At 37.0% G+C, this 22,446-nt stretch overlaps 1 protein-coding gene and 1 pseudogene across 2 annotated transcripts in view; both read right to left on the bottom strand.

The window, feature by feature from the left end:
- Window positions 1-3,526: 3,526 nt before the first annotated feature.
- On the bottom strand, window positions 3,527-15,100 carry LOC148716911 (uncharacterized). The gene is made up of 5 exons (XM_088745554.1): window positions 14,644-15,100; window positions 11,903-12,265; window positions 9,070-9,384; window positions 4,623-5,042; window positions 3,527-4,190 (listed from the first exon to the last, which is right to left on the bottom strand). The coding sequence occupies exons 1-5, from the start codon at window positions 14,876-14,878 to the stop codon at window positions 4,066-4,068; spliced, it is 1,458 nt and encodes a 485-aa protein (XP_088601680.1). The 5' UTR covers window positions 14,879-15,100; the 3' UTR covers window positions 3,527-4,065.
- Window positions 15,101-21,312: 6,212 nt separating this feature from the next.
- Window positions 21,313-22,446, bottom strand: part of LOC148716910 (uncharacterized) — a 15,147-nt pseudogene continuing 14,013 nt past the window's right edge. Inside the window, exon 6 of the transcript XR_015995278.1 lies at window positions 21,313-22,446. This exon is cut by the window's right edge and continues 2,844 nt beyond it. The product of XR_015995278.1 is annotated as an uncharacterized LOC148716910 (transcript).

Genomic DNA, 22,446 nt, shown 5'->3' with positions numbered 1-22,446 from the left:
TTTGGCAGACAATCAGCTCAATATAGAAGCCCTCATATTTGGAATTATTTGAATAGCAAAGTTAAAATTTCCGAAGTAAACACAGATGCCTTCAAAAATATTCTAAGAAAGTCTGTTATGGATATTATTAACTTTACTTTTGGCAAGGAAGCTATTTTAAATAAGAATAAAGACAATGACTTTATTTATTAATAAGACTGTCATTATAAAAGAACTTCATAAGTGAATCATTTAATGTATTTACTTTTACATATTTTACTTTCATAAATTATATAGTGTATCATTAAAATATTTTCATCAATGTAATATTGTAATAATCTTTGTACTATTTTATTATAAGAATTGTATTATATTGTAGGTCCACATCAGCCCCATGGGCTGCCTTAATTTAACCTACATTAATAAATAAAATGATTATGATGATGATGATGCTCATAATTTACTGAAAACATGTATGGACATTAACAACACAGAAATAAACTTTAAATATAATATTCATCAGGTTCATCAATTGCCGCCATTTTGATAACGAGTCGTGTCAAAATGCGAGAGACTGGTTATGATGACCTAATTTGGAACAGGTGTTCTATATATGGTCATGGACGACTCACGGTGTTTCCAACGAAAAGACGGATGAAGAACGTAACAGCTTGGTTTGTTATGGATTTGCACAGAGTTGGAACAAAAAAACTCACCCCTAGCAGGTCAAAAATGAAATTATACATAAAATTTATCCTTTCAGCCTGCGCCTCTATTTATCGTGAGATTTGTCTGTCTTGTCGTGAGATCGTGAGATTGAACTGAAAATTGTGAGTCTCACGACAAAATCGTGAGACTTGAGAGGTTTGCAAAAGCTTTTTTTCAAATCTGGAAAAATGACTCCATTGATTTCCCCGTCATCAATATTATATGCCCAAGAATCTGTCGTTTCCAACAAAGCTGTTACAGTTGAATGATTAGCACGAAACCCTGATTGGTTTTGACATAGAATATCGTGCTCTTCCAAATAGGCATGTAACTGTTCATAAACTATCCTTTCAAACACCTTCGCCACTATTGGAATCACCGATATTGGGCGGTATTTGTTAACATCACCGTGATCACCCTGTTTATAAAGAGGGGTAACCCTTGCATATTATTTCCAGTCATCTAAGAACGTCCCTTGGCTAATCGATTGATTTTCAGGGTGTGAATGGGTTGACCAGGAATTAATTTCTCCCTACAATGTTAATACACAAAGGCAAAGACAGGTAATATTAATGAGAATACAGAAATAACAACCAGGGATATTTATCATATTTCCTATAATTTGTGCCTATGTGCTAATTTACAATTTCAGCTAATAGCTGGGGGGTGGGGGGACTCATAAAAGGAGGGCACTCAGTCAAGAAGGACGATTATTTATTAAGTTTTCCTGTCAACAAACTTTTAGCTTTAATTTCACAAAATTTTTAGAAGAAAGACAAAAACTTTAACATTATACACATTGATGTGTATGATAGTCTAAAGACTAAAACAATTCAGCTTTCTTCTAATCTTTCCTAGCCTTTTTAAAAAATTCTCTAAAAACATTTCATTTACTCTATAAATGTGTACTTTTACTTTACCGTGGAAAAATTTTCAGTTTGTAATTTCTATTGCTTGATAGTTAATGAGAGTAAAGCCAAAAATCGTTTCATGCAACCATTGTCATTGGAGCTGTTTATCAATAGCTGAGACTAAATTAAGTCAAAGTTTTCAAGAAATGGGACTGACTAAAAAGTTAACCTACATCGAAGACAAAAACAAACTCCTTGAACAAAAAAATAAATGGACCAAAGTTTCTATGCTGGTTAGTCAGTTCCAATATGTTTGGAATTATTTTCTAGTTTCTGGGCATGACCAGGTTCAAAAAGACTACCAAAAACATGAAGAAATATGCAGTATCTCCTAAAACTACCAAGTTGAACTTAACTACACATAAACATAACTTAAAAGAGAAGTGAGCTTCAAAAACCAATAAATTTTATCTGCTCCATTTAAATATGTGGATTACTTTTTTCAATTGCAAACAGTGACTTTACCACAAACAGTATAATCAAATGTGTAAATCACCTTTTGAAGAAAACTTAGTCACCTCAGGCAAAAGCAAAAAAATAACTTGGCAATCACGAAGACTTGAGGGGAAAACAGAACAGTGCTTTCCAAGGGGCCAGATATTACTAAAGTATGTATAAATGACAGTCAGTTCTTTTCATTAATGTCTAATTAAAAAGTACATGGTATTACATTCACTGACCCTTTCACTCCTACTCAGAATAAAAATTCTACCTACAATTAAACAAACTGTCAAGTAAAGATATACAGTCACCTCTGACCAATCTGATACGCATGCCCCAGACAACAGATATACACAAGTTCATGATTTGACACCACAGTAGAAACCAATTTGCTAACTGAAGGACTCCCTTGAGGGAAACAAAAATGGTTGAAGTTTAAAGAGGTTTCAATTAGGTAGCTGATAGTGAAAAAATGTGGTCAAAGGAAAGGGCATCTTGTTTGAGTTACCAGGGGGTTTGAGTGAACGGAGTTTGAGCTAGCAGGGAACTACTGTAGTTCTTATAACAGAATGTCTTTTTCGTTCGTTGGGAGTGAAAGGATAAAATTTGATCAGAATGAGACCGTACATCTCCTTTAAAATCACCTTGATCAACTATTTGAGCCAATAAATTAAACCTTTATCACTAATAAATGAATAGAGAATAATACATGGGTTCGTGTAGATATGGAATTTCTCTTTGAGATTTTAAGTTGAAGCCAAGAAGAGAAATTCCACATCTACAAGCAGTCATGTTCTATTTAGTTTATCATATAAACACGAAAGGCCTTTACTGACAAGAAAATTTGGCAAACAATGTTGGATCCAGATCTGAGAACACTTTGCCATTCATTCCTCAACCCTCACAGAGTGGCACAAAACGCACTGATTGGTGATATCAAACACATAAAAAAATTATTGCATGCAGTTACAGCTCTTGCCAGGAATGAAAATCCTTGTAATACACTTCCGTTTATGTAATAAAAAATATTAACTCGTAGTATTGATAATGACAATCTTTCCCTATGGAGGGTAGCATGATCAACTCAAAGCTTTAACGGCACCCTTAACCTCCCCCCCACGGGTAAGGCCCTGAGCATTTGGACTTTTGAAGAATGGTTTGTCCAAATCACCACTCCCCAGAGGCAAAAATTGTGTTCAAAAACCACCACCCAAGCACATATTAAATGATTGTTTATGTGATAAATGAAAGTTATAGAATTTGGCAAATTTTTTGGTGCTGCTGTTTGATTTTTCTTATGGCAAACATAATTTTACAAGTGAAAATTTTCTTCTGAGCCATTTGCTCATGAAAACAGACTCTTCACCTTTAAACTCCTTGTGTACTCCACAGGTTCAAATTTCCCAAACCCACCCAGGCAAGCTTCAAATTCCCCAAACCCCCATGGGTTACCTGGAAGGGGGAATGTTGAAGCAAAATAAAATGGCTCACAATTAATTTAGCTCTTTATTCACGGGTCACATTGAAATAAAAAACTTTTGTCCATGTGGACATGAAAAGATCTTATCATCTTCAATCACGAGTCATGATTCAAGAAAAATCAAGTCGTGATTCACAAGAAAAAAAATTGCCCCAATCATGTTTCTCATAAAAAATGTAAGGGACCCTCAAGAATGACTAAATATTCCTTTGAGAAATTTAACGCCCACGAACCTCCAAGAAAGCTCCCTTTCAATGAAGCTTATTTTCTCAAAAAGGGTCTCGTAAACCTTAATCTCCTTGAAGAAATGATTGATTAGGGAAACTTACCATAGTTCTCTGTTGAACAAGGGAGAAGGTGCAAAATTCCATTAATATGCAGACCAGATGATTTAAGCAAAATTTCAACCTGGTAAGATGGCATAAAAAATGGCACTAGTTTAAGTTTTGTAACAATACCAAAAAAGTACCTTCAGCATTCTTTGTATCTCCATTTTACATTAGCTGGCATGTGTAACACCCTGAATCATGTATCCCAAGGAGGAGATCACCACAGCAAATGCCTCTTTTTTGCGAAAAATAACAATAGAAAAACTACCACTATGATCATGATAACTACACCAGAAGTTGTCCCTATGATAATCTTGGTGACATCTGTTGATGCTGTAGTCTCTGGTCACAAAATGGAAAAGAAAATGAGTAATTTAAATGAATCATGTCAAAAAAGATATGTGAAATTCAAATCACGAGATACAATTATAGTTCAAAGGCCTATAAAAGAAAGACCTAATGACATAAGCAGAGGTTATAGTTTCAGTTTTTTATCTGAATGTTTGAGGAGCGTGACGATATTGCATTGTCTTAGCGTCCGATCAGATTTCAGTATTTACACGTGTGCGCCAACTTGACTTATACCCTCGGGTTTTTATCGTCATGGTCGCTTGTGAGTTGCTTGTGCGGTCACAATGTTCTAATTAAACAAGTTGAAGTTCGAGAACGGGAGCCAATTCTTTATAAGGAGGTTGCCGGCCCTTTCTTGAAACAGACTCAGAAAAGCAAGAAGGGCAAATCCTTCTCTCTAACATTGATTTATCGAACCAGTACCTTTACTTGGATCTTCTTCCGGACAGTCGGCTTCATCTAAAATTGGTCCAACACGGCCTAGACTCGTTGATGAGTTAGTAAAGAAAGGACAAGGTTTACACGCCTCTTCAGATGTCTGGCTAATGTTTGGCTGGTATGTTCCTTGAGGACATTGAATGGGACCACTTCCTCCTGGAGGGCAATAAAAACCGGCTGTACACTGTCTACAGACTTGTTTGGATGTCTGGTTCATCTTTGGCTGGTACGTCCCTATTGGACATTGAATGGGACCTGTTGCCTCTGGAGGGCAATAAAAACCAGCTGGACATGGTTTACAGGCCTGTTCAGATATCTGGCTAATATTTGGCTGATATGTTCCTCGAGGACATCGAATGTGACCACTTCCTCCTGGGGGGCAATAAAAACCAGCTGGACATGGTTCTACAATATAATTCAAAACAACAGTTATCTTTAGCTTGTAAGTTTTGTTTTTCCAATGTACACATACAAGTAATTTACAACTACCAAAGGAGGGAGTTCCCTTAAGATACCCCTTGGAAAAATAAAATATACAAGCTAAAAAAGTATATCTAGATGGCTCTGAGCTAAATCTAATTGAAATTCACTATTTGGTGGCCAAGAGAAACAAGGCTTTTAATGTCGCTTAAGTAAAACATGGCCTTGAGGTTGACATGAAAATTTGGCCAAAACCCACTGTTTTGTTTTGTAGTTTGCGTGACAGAACTACAGATGGTGGGGGAGGAGTATGCTTTTACCTGAAAAGAGCAATAAATTGTACCGTACAAAATGATCTAAACAGGGAGACTCTTGAAAATTTACGTCTAGAAATTCAACAAGCTAGTTCTAAACCGTTTATTGTTGTCACATGGTACAGACCTCCTAATTCTTCTATTGGTATCATTTCACCTTTCAAACATTTAATTGGGATTCTTGATTTGGAAAATATTGAATATTATCTAATGGGAGACCTAAACTGCGATATGATTGCTACAAGATTTGACAATGATACCTGCAAACTAATGAGTATCACTGATGTATATGGACTTCAACAACTTATAACGGAACTAACAAGAGAAACTTGGACGTCTTCAACTTTAATTGATGTGATTTATACTAATTGGCCAGATAAAATTGTTTACTCGGGAGTCTCCCATGTCAGTATTAGCGATCATAGCATGGTGTTAGCCTACAGAAAATTATCTATAAATGGAGTGGCTCTTGGGCACAATACTCTGACTTACATAAAATATTTCAAATTTAATCGTACAAATTTTAGAAATGATATTGCGTCTCAAAATTGGGATGAGATAAACATTATTAGCAATCCCAATGACATGCGGTCAAAATGGAAATGCATGTTTCTATCTATTGTTGACAAGCATGCTCCACTGAGAACAACGCGTGTTCGCGCGCGTAGTTCCGAGTGGATTACATCCGAGCTAAAGAAACGAATGCATAATTGGAATATTCTAAAAATTAAAGCTATCAGATCTAAGGATCCTTTTGACTAGATGCAATTTTAAAAACAATGCGACATAGTGAATAACGAAATTAGATTAGCGAAGCAATCTTATTATCATAATAGTTATAACGAATACAAAGTCAATTCAAGAAACACTTGGCAGACTATCCATAAACTTACTTCGAGAAAATCTGGAAAGGAATCGGTTGCGTCTCTTAAAGTGAATAGTGTATCAATTACAATTCCAGATATGCTGTCAAATGAGTTTAATAATCATTTTGCCACCATTGGTTCAAATATTGCTAGCAACATTAGTGGTTCAGCTAGTGATAACTATCTGAGGTACCTTACCAATACAGATAAACAGTTTCAACTTTGTCCAAACACCACAGGTAAAGTTTGTTCACTTCCGTTAACAAACTGAACAAGTCAAAAGCAACTGGCCTTGACATGATATCTGCTAGGCTTATTCGGGAATGTGCGGATCTCATTTGCATACCTATTTACAATATTTTTAATCAATCTATAAGTCAGGGTGTTTTTCCTGATGATTGGAAATGCGCAAGAGTAACTACACTCCACCTTCGTCCAATTTCCGTGACTTCAGTCGTAGCTAAAGTGTTTGAAAGAATTGTCTATGACCAATTACATGCCTATTTAGAAGAGCACAGTATTATCTGTAAATATCAATCAGGTTTTCGCTCTACCCACCCAACTGTTATGGCCCTTCTTGAAGCCACGGACACTTTGGCGTATAACATCGATCGTGGCCAAATCAACGCGGTCGTTTTTCTTGATTTAAAAAAGGCCTTCAACACAGTTGATCACAAGATCCTTTTATCTAAGTTGAGTCACCACGGCATATGTGGAAATGCGTATAACTGGTTTGAGTCTTACTAAGAGAATCGCACGCAGATGTGCTCCATTAATGGGTCGTTATCTAATAATCGTTCACTAACCTGTGGTGTACCCCAGGGGACGATTCTAGGGCCACTGCTATTTCTGTTATACATTAATGATCTCCCGAATTGTTTATCAAATTGTGAACCGAGGATGTACGCTGAATACACGCACCTTACATACGCGGGTAATTGTGCAGGCAATCTTCAGTTATATTTCAACCAAGACTAAGAAAATGTTCACAGTTGGTTGAGGGCAAACAAACGTACTCTAAATGTGACTAAAATCCAGTTTATGCTTGTCGGTTCAAGGCAGAGATCAAGTACTCTCACAGATTCTCCAACAATCACAATCACTGATAATCAAGTTAGCCAGGTCACCACTGCAAAATCACTTGGGGTGACCATTGATAACAAACTCGATTGGAGCAGTCACATCGATAAAATAAGGTCTCTTCTGGCATTGGGGCTATAAAACGAATAAGGCACCTTGTCCCTCAAGCGACTTTGCATGTAATATATCAAGCTCTGATTCAATCACAAATTGACTATTGTAATATTGTTTGGAGAAACTGCCGGATAACTTTGCTGAACAAGATAGAAAAACTACAAAACAGGGCAGCCCGTGTTTTGACTTATTGAAGTTATGACGCTGATGCTGGTCACTTGTTTGAGCTCCTGGGATGGAAAAACCAAGCTTCCCAGCAACAAATACAAAGAACCACAATGGTCTATAAGGCTCTGCACGGCTTAGCTCCAGACTATTTACGTTCTAAATTTGAAAGGCGAGAAACTGCGTATAACCTAAGAGACTCTGAGAATAAGCGTAATGTTCCATCGCTGTACACAAACTATTATAAGAATAGCTTTAGCTATAGTGGCGCCACCGTTTGGAACAGTCTTCCTCGTGATATAAGACAAGCAGAGTCCCTTGGGTTATTTAAACGTTTAATTAAAGAAGTACATTGTGCACGGCATTCATGGAAAGCAGCTTTAGTTAGGTTTAGGTTTTAACTATAGTTTTCATATTAGTATCTTATCCATTTGATGCATGTTGATACTGTTATATATTTTAAACGTACATTTTTTTATAAATTAAGCTCTTTTGAGAAACTGTTGTTAATTCAGATAATGTACTTTTTGCTGTTGTCTTTATTGTGACAGTCATGCTTAATTTTTCTTATCACCTTTCTACATGAAAATATATAGATAGTGTAAAGAGAAATAACTCATTGGTCACACCTGGGAGTAGGGGTATTATGGGAAAAATTCCTAAAGAACAAATTGTAAAAACTGTGACATTAATTATCCTGTGAAAGCTATAGAGAGGAACTTTTAGTACTGGACCAACCATTCCCCTCAAAAACACACATTTCTAGTTTCAACAATGTGTAACCCAACTCTCCTTCCTATCCACTCAACTTAGTCTAATATTCTGTTGAGGGATTTTCAATTCTTCTCCCAAGATAAAAGATAGCTAGTATTTCCAAACCATGAAAACTGTGAAAGGTTAATTCAGATTACCTGATATTATCCATGCAAACAAGTGCTTTGAATTTACATTGTATAAATTAAAGTAAGGAATAAGAAATTTTCAAGTATGATGGAGTCAGTCATATTTATCAGTCAATCTTAAGATGCAAAACCGCAAAAAAATTGGATAAAAACCTAATAACCACATGAAAAACCATCAAAACCAATAAATTTTCATATCCCTGTTATCAAAACCCTAACCTATCCGATGCAGTGGTGACAAGATCAGAAGAGGCATGCAATTTTCACTTGACACATCGAAGAGAAACATGAACCCATAAAGGAAAAATAGAACACAACATATTAGGATAATCTGAAAATCGCATTAGTATTTTAGACAAAAACCAAATGCTAAAAAATAAAAAATCTGTAAATCGCAATAAACACCAAAGACAAAATACCAAAGTTTTTTGGTGCAAAAACCTACAAAAGTACAGAGAGAGAGAAGCACTGAAAGATGAGGGGTACATATAAATTAGCGCGTGATTCTTCAACAAATGGAGTAAATGGTACTGTATAAATGAATGCTGAATAAAAGTGTAATTTACCATACCAACTTTAAGAAGAAATGATTTGAATGACTTCATGCCATATCCATGGGCCCGACAAGTGTAGTTTCCAGCATCTTCCTTTGTGATGTTCTTAATTTCCAGTTTAGTACGTAAGAGGGTAGGCTTATCTTTTTCTCTTATATGATGATACTCATACTTCAGTTGTTTATTATCCTCATTTAACCTTGTGCCATCCTTCAATACTGAACCAGTTACTAATGGATCAGAGCTTCGAATGCGACAGGTTATGTTAACTGTGGTTCCAATGTAGGGTGTGTCCTCAAGTCCTGCAGACTCTATATCTGGGGGTCTTCTTGCTAAAATTAAACAGAAGACTCTGTAAGAATCCATTGTTACTGCAACTAAATCTACTCTAAATCAAAGCCAAGTTAATTTTTTCAAAGCTAAATCTGTGCAACTACTCTAAATCAAAGCCAAGTTAACTAAAGTATTAATGATAATATTATGCATTTAATTTAATCTTGAACAGCAGTTCTAGTCCACTGCATCAGCACCAACAACAAATGTTTGTGAGCAAATTTAGACTTTTTCTAAGCTTCATAATTTTTTTCATTCTCCTACATTCATGGTAGAGCAACGACATGTAAACCTACAGCTTCTACAGAGAATCACTGAAGAAGGTTAGGGCAAAAATTCCACATTCTGCACTAAAGGACCAATTCCTCAGAAAAATAAGTTATCAAACAGTTTTTTTTAACTTTACCAATGACAACCATTAACTATGAGCAAATTTAAAGACTTTTTCTGAGCTATTTGGCCATCTAACAAAGATTTTACACTGCAAAATAACAAGAACTTCATTAGTTCTATGCTTAATCCAGCTTGGAAAAATAAAATTCAAATCCAGTGCATCAGTTCACTTTCAAAATCTTGTCTTTATGTCAAAACCTTTTTCAAGGTCCAAAAAATAACTTTCCAGTTTTCTATGGCTGCATTTTCACAAATTCAAGGCTCTCCACCATTATCCAGCTGCACTACCCCCATGCACATGGTACAGAGGACATTGTAACTCATTTATTGTCTTAGGATCAACATACAACAGATGGCCATTAACCCCTGCCGCAATAAATACCCTATTTACTAAAAGATCAAAATTCTTAGCTTTTTTCATTCTCAACTGTATTTACCCGTGTAAAATGCGTGCCCATGTATAATGCGCACCCTTGTTTTTAACCTATTTTATCAGAAATTAATGTTTTTCGCAGCAAAAAAGACAAGTTAAATATTTGTACAATTATTTATTAATAAGACTATGTTACTAGCCATGTTAACATCAATATCTTTTGTTACTTATGACTTTATATTTATGACATTATTGAAATCATCATTATTGAAATCAAACTTTAAGACTTCAAGCGAGGCCTAGCTCATTTGACAATTCCACGGCCCGGTAAATGTTATGAGTGAGTACCCTGCGAGCGAAGCCTTTTCTTCTTTTCTTCTTCTTTTTAAGCCTCCAAGGGAAAAGGCTCTGCCGACATCCTGTTGTTGCTTTGAAATGCCGAAAGCCAAAATCTCCGGGCTACTCAAGCTGGTTTTCCCTCCATTCAAACCGGTTTTGGTGCCAGGCCTTTGTTTTGCATGTAAACAGATGAACAAATCTGCACCCAGAAATGCAATATGGCGTAAATTGTGCGAAGTTTACCGGAACCGGAAATAGTTCAAGGGGGGTGTGGAAAAGGATCAGTTTCTAGGCAACCGCCGTGGATGTTCAAACGAGCAACAACAGGATGTCGGCAGAGCCTCTTTCCCTTTGCGATTCGAGGACGGGTTAAAAAGGCTTTGCTCGCAGGGTAATGAGTGAGCAACAATATGTCCGAAAAGTATTGAAGATTTTGTGTCATGTCATCGTATTTTTACAATTTCCAAACTAACGTTGTGCAATTTTCTGGCCATAAAGTCAAGTAAACAACAATATAACCAAGATAAATCCCATTGGATGCGCTTTGTACAAATAAGAAATTCACGCGTTTTTTGCTTATAACAGCAAATCAAGAACTGCATGCTTTAAATAAAGCTCTTGTCCTGAAATATTTCTCGCTCACTTTCTTCTTGCTTCTCATTGAAAAATGTGACATGAGATTTCTTCACATGCGGCTAAATTTGCATATCCACTCTGAAATCTAAATTATCCACATGCCTGTTTGCACACTTGCAAACATATTTAGCAATTTTTGTCTTTCCTCTTTATTTCAGTGTAAATACTTACTATGCACCACTCCTATAACTTTTCATTGAAAATAAGTTATTCAATCAAAGCCTTAAATGTGTTACTTTTTTGTTGTTTTAACGTGTGCAAATTAGGACGTACGTGCGTGACAAACAATGGAATCCGCATAGAATATGCACCGTGATTTTGATGGTTATTTTTGTAGAAAAAAGTGCGCATTATACACGGGTAAATACAGTATTATCATCATCTCCAATTGTTCTTTGCTTTCTTGAGCAAAGAAAAGCGTCAGTCTCCTGTTTCGTCAAATTCTGTGTTGAAGGGTGCTAATGACAAGCAAAAATTTAAAATTGACTTGTTTGCTTTTAGCATGCGTCAGTTCTGTGAGATCATTTCAACAGTTTCCTAAACCTATCAGACACACATTAAAGAGATAACTCTATATAGCACTAGAATATACTGTAGCAGTTAAGCCTGCTCAGTCTCTACTATAATTTAAGGATGATGGTTCATCCCTTCAAATTAGGGGATGACCTGGCTGAGCTACATGTCTTGGATTATAATTTATGTAAGTACAGTGTCATCTGAGGGGGAAAAGCTTTCTCTAAAGATTACAGTACAAACCTTTACAGGTGGTTACCTACCAAAAACATTTAACTTAGCGTGAGCCGATGCCTGTTTTCCCTTCTCATTTGTCACAACACATGTGTAGTTTCCTGCATCACTTTTTGAAATGTATTTGACTTCTAAATTTCGTTTGCAAGATGCAGGTGAATAATTCCACTTTTTTTCTAGAGGTTTGCCATTAAACAGCCAAGTTACATTTGCTGAAAAGTTTGAATGGACTTTGCATTTAAATGTGCGGCTGTCATCCACAACACCTGTTATAATACTTCCACTGATCATCTGCGCTTGAGGGTCTTTATCTGAGGTGTGGGGGGATACTGGTATGATTCCATTCATACAATTTCCAGTGTCACGTCTGTGCCGCTTTGATGAAAAGTTCACTAAATTAGAGAACAACCAAATGATTTTAAAATAGTTACTATGGTGTTTACTATTACTATGGTGAGCCACACAGAAGATCAGGAGACTTATTCTGTATCCAGGAGACTACTGGATAATCCAGAAGAGTTGGCATGTATGCAATTATTCTTTCCATACAACACATCCTACTTGAAATAATATCTATAAACAATACCCTGAAACATGTTTGTTAAAATACTTTTTATTGATTGGAAAATTATTTCTGAGGTAGCTGGAGCTAGGTTTCACCACATAGCAAGTTTGCCCAACCACCTTTGTCTCCAGCAGTAAAACAAGTTTGCCCCCACCTTTACTATTTTGCCCCCAAAATCTCTCAAATTATCTAGTATTTTGACTGACATGAAATTTCAAATCGAAACCATAACAAAGTTCGATCAACATGCAAATAGCCAGCTGTGTTAACCAACACACAGCTATTGCACCATTAATGCAAAGCCCCTTTATAACTCTGGCCTTGACCTAACTGGTTTAACACCACTTTATGATGACACTTGTGGCAAAATTCAAAAACTAGTCAAATGAACAATGTAAAGTAGAACCCCACTAATTCAAACACGATTACGTCAAACTCCCCACTTACTCAAAATAATTTTACTTTCCCTTGAGCTTCAGTCGAGGAAACGAAATAAAGTAAGCGCGGGACTGCAACAACACCAGTAAAACTTCCCCTTTCTTTCATTTATTCCTCGACTTCGAAAGCGCGGAATTACGGGAGGACTAGTTTAACGGCCCTCTCGTTACATCATTCTTCGAACTCGCGAGCGCGGGACTGCGGTTGCACTAGTTTAACGGCCATATCATTTCATTATTCTTCGACTTAGGGAAAGCTTGAATGGCGGACCACTGGTTTAAATGTCCTCTCTTTAAAGAATTTTTCGACATTGAGACCGCGGGAGCAATCCATTCATAGCGGTCAATAGTGGCCAGGTATTCTGAAGTTACTCCTCTCAACATCTCATGCAATATTTGATTCAAAAATTTTCTCATGTTCCACTCAGTCTCCTTCAGAACGAAGAATAACCATAGTCGTACAACGATCACAACTCCACCGCTTTCCCAACACGACTAATACGTTTCCTTAGGGCCAAGCTGCTAAATTCCATTTACAAAAAATCCTCGTCCAACAAAAACGTGTTCTTCGGCTGATATATTTTTCTGAACACAGAGCACATGCGGTGCCTTTATTTATCTCCTCAAAAATCCTTCCCATAAATATGTCATAGGTTGAATCAGTTTCTTCAATTATGTTTGACGTCTCATGTCTAACTGTTCCTACCAACATTAGTAATCTTTTCATTCAAGCTACTGAAAAGCATAATCATGATACGAGGTTCTCTTCTTCCGGCAATTTTTATATTAATCCATCGAGATTGAATCAAAGCCAGGGCTCTTTTGTTACCTTCGGAGCTAAACTTTGGAGCTCCATTTGCGATGCCCTTTGACAGCTCCCGAAAAGAGCTTTCAAGAAACTTTTTAAGGACATTTTATTTTCGTTCTTAGAGGCTGAGGATTACTATGTTGAATTGCCCCTTCTACTTCAAAAAATAACTAATTGTAAACGGGCTTTATAATTCATATTTTACATTCTATAGTGTTTCTATTTTCTTTTGTTTAGTGATGCAGTTATATATACAAGTTTTAAAAGGCTGTCTTTATCTGAAAATGTTATAAAATTATGTTGAAGCTTTATTTGTAATCTATCACTACTGCTTTTCCACTAATTCCAGCCCGCCTCGACTAGCTCCTGCTATTTGCGGGCGTGAACAGTCTTCATGAACATGATGTTGATATCTTGTAAAACGTGTAGATAAGAATAATAATAATTAGATTAATAATAATAATTAAGTAGATATCAGTACAACTTATGAAGTTTAATGGTTTAATAAAGTTTCTAAGTTTCTTAGTTCGCGAACCGCTCTCTCCGAGTCGCGCGTTGATTCGCTGAAATTTGAAGACCTGTCAAACCACAAATTAGCAAGAACGCTCTTATTGGTGCGATATACAAAATTCTACAATCTGATTGGTTTGTTATACACCAAAAAATGCACTAAACACATTGCTTTGAGAATTGAGATACACCCAAACAAAATGCGCCAATCAGATTGCTTAGAGCCGGATACACCAAACTGCGCCGATCAGATTACTTACACTGAAACAAACCACTTTCTACGCAAACATGTAATGATTTAAGTCATCTGTCTATGCTCGAGTTTGCTCATAGAGCACTTTGAGTTATTATTAACATCATCATGTTTTGCAATTTCTCAAGCTCTACTTTCCTTTGAAGGCTTTGAATTGGCATACAACTTGAATTGCAGTGAAATATCAACAAGCTCACCTTTTCCACACTCCTCTGAGAATAAAGCTTTCCCTTGGCAAAGCGGATTATTGGGATCGTTTAGGTCACTACATGTTTCCACGAGCACATGGCCAGTAATTCCTCGGCTGTCCTTGCAAGGACAAAATACCGTTTGTTTACGGCATTGTAATCTCTGTTCCCGTTCTTCTAAAACAGTTGAGGTAAATCCCGCTCCGCAAAAGAGCAAAAGTAAGAGAAGTTCTTTCACAATCATAGTCGGTTGACTCGCCTGTATCTTATCAAGACTTCTCGGAAATAACGGAAAGAGTATGAAATTCCCTTCTCTCGGCCTCCTACAATTTCAAAATAGTTTTAGATGACGATGACTTTCTTCTCGTAAAGAAATCGAGTCAACAGTTCTAAATTACAATTTCGTCTTTGCGATCTGAGAGAAAACGTTTGGGACGGTGATTGCGAAAGATCATATAAATCTTCTTATCTATGGGCCTGGTGGCGAGATATATATTTGGAACCAATCAGGCAGATGGTGATCCCAGAAACAAATTAAGGAAAGCAAGAACGTGACTTCAAGCAAAATTTATCTACGTAAATTGAACTATTTAACGATAACAAATTGCGTCAAAACATTTCGCAAAAGGATATTAAAAATTTGGTCACGACTTTTCGACGTTTGGTTTGTCAACAAATGTTTAGTACGTTTTTGGCCCTTTTAGGAAATTTTTGTCGCAATTTTTATCGTTAGATGTTTAAAGAACCTCCCTCTTTTTCGATTGAACTAGGAAAATGAAAACAATACAATCGCCTGCTTGTCTCCACTCTTATGGAGATCAGCACGACGACTTGGTGAATTGGCGACACAAAAACAGAACTGATGAGAAATCCAAGAAATAAGACAAATAAATGTCTGATGCCCGGTTCAGACGCCGTACTTCAGCCGAGCCGAGCCGAAATCAACGAATTAAGTTCATGTGAAGTACGGCGTCTAAATCAATTCGGAAAGGCTGATTTAATATAGATCAGCTAAATCAACTAATTTCGTCTTACTCAGCTGGGAAGAACGGCTGTAGACCAGCTGTGATTCCGACGCCATACTTCACATGAGCCGAATCAAATCCATAAATTATTTCAATGTATTTTTCTTGCCGTTTTTACATGTGAGCATGTGCAAAAAAAATGTTGCAGAAGAAAAATGGCGGCTTGAAGGGCCGAGTAAAACGATGCTGATTCTTCGCCCTCACGGTTCTTTGGGCATTATGTAGTTGTCCGCTGCGTCAGCAACGTCCTTTGTCGCCTTTTTTGTGTATCGCTCGCAAAGACGACGCTTTTACTAACATGGTAATCTTTTATTCCTTCAAGAATTCAACATTCATTGCATATTGAAATTTCACATTTCAAGCAAGTACATTTGGTCGTGCATAAACACTTACTGATCAACTGCCGGACTTTATTTTAGGTACTTCTTTAAAGAGGTGACCAAGTAAAATACTTAAAACTTCCTTACAACGACTATGCCATACAAATAACTTTCGTTCTTTATAACACTTATTAAATTTGTTACTTTAAACTGCGCCGGCCCCGGCCACAAATTTTCTTCAGCTAATTAATTTCGGCCGAAATAAGTTAGGCGTCTGAATAAATTCAGCGAGGATTAACTACTTTAGGTCAGCCTAAAGTTGAATTCGATTCGGCTCTGAAGTGCGCCGTCAGAACTAGGCCCAAGGCGGGACTGAAAATTTGTCTAATACTGGGAATAGTTACTCAGCAATACACTCGCCGTCAATCGAGAAAATTAACGATTTCAGAGTTCCGTGTGACGCATGATCATGATATTGGCAAGGGATCTGCTTTCAAGAACTTTCTAAAGCCATAATGCCATTTATTACACGACTCGGGCAGTCAGAGGGCCAATAACTAAAATCAACCAATCAAAATGTTCTATTGCCGGTCAATCTTCTCTCAGTATTGGACCGGGCACTGTCCCGAATTGTCCTAAATGATACCGCACTTGTGTCCTTTTGAACTTCAGTCGTATGATAAATCTCTTATTAACCAAGCTTGCCCGGGACCGTACTGGAAGAATATCGGCCCTCGGTCTTTTTTGTACGGACCGATCGCTGCGCTCGGTCCGTACTGTCAAGACCTCGGGCCGATATTCTCCCAGTACGGCCCTCGCGCTTGGTTAATAAGATATATACATCACCTAGTAAGTCATTAGATTGTGTTAAGAGCCCTCTATTTCCATCATCTTGTTGACCATATGTTATGTCTCTCGGTTAAAAAGCTCGATGTTGGTTTGTGCATGAAAGTTTCCATTGCTATCTAGTGCAGTGCACAAGAAAGTTTGCCTGAATTCTCCTCTGTACCTGTAACACATTTCCTTGTAAATTAGTCAGAAGAATTTGGTGTAAGATCAACATAACTTTTACTTAGTAAATTCGATTATTCTCATTACCTACGTATATGTGCACGATCCTTCGCAGTAAAGCACTATTTGAGCAATAGTGAAAATCAGACCTGAAAAGAATTTCAGGCCTGTACGGGAATCGAACCACTGACCTCTGCGATACTAGTGCAGCGCTCTACCAATTGAGCTAACAAGCCGTACAGGCCTGAAATTTTTTTCAGGTCTGATTTTCACTATTGCTCAAATAGTGCTTTACTGCGAAGGATCGTGCACATATACGTTTCATAACCGCAGTTCATACATATGTTTCATATGTTTGTTGTTGTTTGATTTATCATCTACGGGTTTATGTCGAATTAATTTGATGGCCTGCTCCCAGTTGGCTTGTTAGCTCAATTGGTAGAGCGCTGCACTAGTATCGCAGAGGTCAGTGGTTCGAATCCCGTACAGGCCTGAAATTTTTTTCAGGTCTGATTTTCACTATTGCTCAAATAGTGCTTTACTGCGAAGGATCGTGCACATATACGTTTCATAACCGCAGTTCATACATATGTTTCATATGTTTGTTGTTATTCTCATTACCTGTTTGCTGGATAATGTCTGGTTATTAATAGGAGAAGTTGCAGGTTAATCCCTTCTGGGAGTCGTTGATGACGATGATGATGAAGTCTTTATTATTATAGATCAAACAAAACACTTGCAGACATACGTGCAAGTTTACAACGGATCTCTACAAACATTAAACTAAATAAAATTAAAAAGAGACCTATTTATAAAACAGCGCTTAAAATGCTCTGTGCGAACACACGGCAACGTATAATCATGACCACGCTGGCGTAAAGGACGTGCACGTTTGCTGGGAAGGAGATCCGCCAAACAATGCGCGTTTACATGTGTGACTTTCTCCCAGAATTGTTTATCCCTAGTTAAAATTACATCGTTGATAGATATGCGATCCTTGGTGTAACCATATTTCCATGCTCGCTTACAGAATTTATCAATCTTAGAGAGGTATTTTCAACCATAAGCACATGCCCATACCTCAACTGCGTATGTAAATACAGACATAATCAAGCTACGAAATAAGATCGTAAGTTCTTCTAAAGTGTACCCATCGTACTTACAAATCACTAAGGATATAGAGTCTTGAATAAGCCTTATCCATCATATTGTGAAAATGACTATCCCAGTTGCATGGATTTTCATGAAAGGTTACTCCCAATAATTTAAGTTCATTCTTTCTTTCGATCATAGTTAAATTTCCCGGAGGGGTTTTTTGGGTCTTTCCTCTCATTACTAAGTCCCATGTTTTGGTCAAATTTAGCTTCATGCGATTCATACTTGACCAAAGCTTAATGTTTTTAATTTCCCTCACTGATGAGTCATCAGGCAAATTTGGCCCAATCTGAATGCTCAGGCTGATGTCATCTGCATACATAATGAGCAGATTTGTTTCTGGATTCACAACATTTATGTCATTAACCATTATGGAGAATAACACTGGGCCTAGGACAGTCCCCTGTGGAACAATCCTGCCAATTGCAGTGAACTTTGTTGTAACACCATCAACTACGACTCTCTGTTTACGGTGAATCAAGAAATTAGTTATCCAGTTAATAACATAAGGATTAATATCATATGATTTTAGCTTATTACATACAATCTGATGATGAGCAATATTAAAAGCTCTACTAAAATCGAAAGAATACACCTTAACAAAGTCTGCATCTTTATCCAACCATTTTAACCAGAAATGTTGACATGTAGTATTTTGTCCCCTTTTGTAGGCAAACTGATTAGGCCCAATAGATGACTGCGCAGAGTAGGAAATATTTCATGACTCTTTCAAAAATTCTCATGATTACATTTGTAAGTGATATGGGTCTCGATTGACTACATTCACTTAATAACCGCCTCCCGGTTAGCTCAATGGATAGAGCGCTGGACTGTTGTGCGGGAGGTCGAGGGTTCGAGCCCAGGCCGGACCAACACTCAAGGTCTTAAAATAATTGAGAAGAATTTGCTACCTTTCTACAACATCATCATCATCATCATCATCATCATCATAGTTTATTTAATAAAGCAGGTTGAGGGATAGGCAAGACATTACGTCCTGATGTGGACCTGCATCAACTAAACTATCAATTAATAAATACCTAATTAGTGAATAGACCGAAAATGGTATGTAAATAATGACAATTAAAGGAAATAAATATTAATAACAATACGGAGTAAATGTTAAAAGTATTTAAAGTCAACAGATTTGTAGGAAACGCTGCAGGAAGCTTTAGCAAAACTGATAGATTTCAGAATTCTCTTATTTTCCCTGAGTTTTCTCTTGAAGGAAGTTAAGTTTGAACTGTTCTTTATGTTTTCGGGAAGGAGGTTCCAGGATAGTGCAGCTCTGTGCTTAAACGAAGATCTTCCCATTTCTGTTCTTGGTCTATGAACCTTAACTTTTAGGGATTTTCTTAGGTCGTAAGGAGTCTCGGATTTCACTATCAAGTCATTTAGAGGCTCGATGCTATTTCCATGATAGATATTGTACGTAATAACTAAAAGTCTCCTGATGTAAAATGAAACAATAGAGTTCCAGTGTGGAGCGTTCATGATGTCATCACTGTGGATGCTATGGGGTAGGTTGTAAATAATTCTAGTAGCTCTTAAATGAATTCGATCAATATCATCCGTCAAGGTTGAAGAACAAGACCCCCAGACTACAATGCCATACAAAACGCTAGGGATAATAGTTTTATAATAAATGTTTTCTAAGGTTGGTATCGGTAAAAACTTTATCCGATTCAGTACTGCAACTTTGTTGCTGAATGACTTACAAACGTTCTTTATGTGCTCCTGCCATGATAGCTTGCTGTCAATTGTCACCCCAAGACATTTAGATGATGTTTTGTACTCAATAAAGCTATTACCAAAGGCCAAGCGTGGCAGGGGGCCAATAAAGTTCTGGCTAGAAATTATCAGGGCTTCACATTTCGATTCGTTGGCGATTAATCTGTTTGATTGACACCAGGTGTACAGCTGGTCTAGTACAGACTGGAGTGTTAAGATGATATCGTCGATGTTGTTTCCAATTGTAAAAATAGTGGTATCATCGGCAAACATAAATAATTCACCACTAGTTATTGATTCTGGAAGATCGTTTACAAATATTAAAAATAATTTTGGCCCTAGTATTGAGCCTTGGGGAACTCCATGTGTGATGGTTTTGTGCTCGGACTGATATCCTGATATTTGGACAAATTGTTTACGTGCCGACATGTAATCGGTAAGCCACGAATGCAAATCGCCAGATATCCCAATTGCCTTTAGCTTCTCTAGAAGGATGGTATGGTTCACTGTGTCGAATGCTTTTCGAAAGTCAATAAAAAGCACGCCCACTTTTAGGCCCTTGTCCAGCGCATTTTTCCAGGTCTCTGTTAGGTGAAGTAAGAGGCTTTCAGTTGAATAATTTTTCCGAAAACCCCACTGTCTATGAGATAACAAGCCTTGTGTGTGCAAATGGTTGTTCAGGGTATCACTGACAACATCTTCTAAGATTTTCCCAGGGATACTGAGGAGGGAGATAGGTCTGTAGTTGTTCGCTTCTGTTGGTGAGCCTTTCTTAAATATGGGGTTAACGCGTGATAATTTCCAGCTTGAAGGGAAAGATGCGTCACATATACTTTTCCTGAAGATTGGTAAAAGACTGTGGATAACAGGGTCACCAATCATGGAGAGGACCCTGGGGGATACTTGGTCTGGACCAGTAGCCTTCTTGGGGTTAGCAGTTTTAGTCAGTTTGTTTTTTACCAGTTCCAAGAAATGGTTAGATATTCTAGTCTTCTCGGATAGGGACGAATAAATGGAGGTCCCGTCTCCTGCAGGGTTGGGGTAGGAGACGTTAATTTCCCATATATAATAACAGGGATTTTGCGGGCTCTTGAACTTAACTTATTCCGAACCTTTTTACCTGCTCTGGTGCCTCTGTATTTTCGCTTAACCACTTAATGATAGAGTTAAAGAGTTACAAAGTTATAAATTGAGACCAAATGGCAATAAAAACTGGTGTCCCCACCATCTCAGAAAAAGAGGGGAAGGGAATTATTTCAGGAGTGCTTGTTTGACATTATGGACTAGGGGTTGGGTGTTTGTTTGCAAGAGGGTGCTTATTAGATTGAGGGCCCCTATTGGAGGAAATATGATAGTTAACATGGGGTCGCCCGCACCCTTCCCATCCACCCTAGATGGGTACATGTGAACCCCAATGAGATTGACAGCAAAGAAAATGGCTTTACTTTAACTTTGATGTTTAATTTGTTACATACACCAAATATAACTACAAATTTAAAGGCCCAGTAAATTTAATTTTTTTCTTATAACAACCATTTTTTCTATTAAAAAAAGTTAGCAATAAAATGTTCATAAATGTTATAAAAGTTATTAACAGTACTGTTAAAAAATTAGATTATCAGCTTCTGTTATTTATTGATTATTGATAAGGACCAAATTCAGCTAACATGAAGAGAAATTTAGAACAAATAATCCAATAAACTGTAATTATATTTTATGTCTTCTTGTCAAGTCAAAAGGACCTCAGTTAATTTTCTTTTTTATATTGTCAACAAAAAATCCGAGATTTCTTTGAATACATATTTGTCTTTGAAAACAAGCTTGATGAATTGTGAAGTAACATGTATGATAGTCTAAAGACTAAAACAATTAAGCTTTCTTCTTGTAATCTTTCGTTTTAAGAAAAATTTCTGAAAACATTTCATTTACTCTGTAAATGTGTACTTTTACCTCACTGTGAAAACATTATCAGCTTGTAGTTTCTATCACTTGATAGTTAATGAGAGCAAAGCTAAAATCAGCTAATATGTTATTGCTTTATGCAACCATTCTCACTGGAGCTGTTGATCCATAGCTGAGACTAAATTAAGTCACAGTTGTCAAGAAAAATTGACAAATTGAAGACAAAAACAAGCTACTTGAACAAAAATATTAATTTACCAAAGTTTCTATGCTGGTAAGTCAGTTCCAATGCTATGGAATCATTTCCTAACTACTGGGTATGACCAGGTCCAAAAAGACTAACAAAAACATGAAGAAATATACAGTATCTCCTAAAATTACCATCTACTACACATAAAAAGAACATAAAGGAGAAGTAAGCTTCAAAAACCAACAGATTTCATCTGTTCTATTTAAATCTGTGTATCACTTTTTGCAATTGCAAACAGTGACTTCACCACAGACAGCAATCAAATGAGTAAATCACCTTTTGAAGAGAACTCAGTCACCTCATCTCAAAGACAAAACAAGTTTGGAATCATTGAGACTCGAGGGGAACAGAACTGTTTCCCAAGGCAGTGGAACCTCAATTTAACAAACCTCTAGTATAACAAACAATACTTCAGTTT

This window comes from Stylophora pistillata, chromosome 14, assembly GCF_964205215.1.
Source record: "Stylophora pistillata chromosome 14, jaStyPist1.2, whole genome shotgun sequence".
Lineage (NCBI taxonomy): Eukaryota > Metazoa > Cnidaria > Anthozoa > Scleractinia > Pocilloporidae > Stylophora > Stylophora pistillata.
The sequence above is the reverse complement of the archived record's forward strand: the minus strand, read 5'-3'. Positions and strand labels throughout refer to the sequence as shown.

What these genes read in the sequence shown, in the direction of transcription:
- LOC148716911 (XM_088745554.1), bottom strand. Translation starts at nt 14,878, where the DNA reads ATGATTGTGAAAGAACTTCTCTTACTTTTGCTCTTTTGCGGAGCGGGA. An exon ending in CTCAGAGGAGTGTGGAAAAG is followed by an intron (nt 12,266 to 14,643) that starts GTGAGCTTGTTG and finishes TCTCTAATTTAG; the next exon opens with TGAACTTTTCATCAAAGCGG. An exon ending in ATCATTTCTTCTTAAAGTTG is followed by an intron (nt 5,043 to 9,069) that starts GTATGGTAAATT and finishes ATTATATTGTAG; the next exon opens with AACCATGTCCAGCTGGTTTT.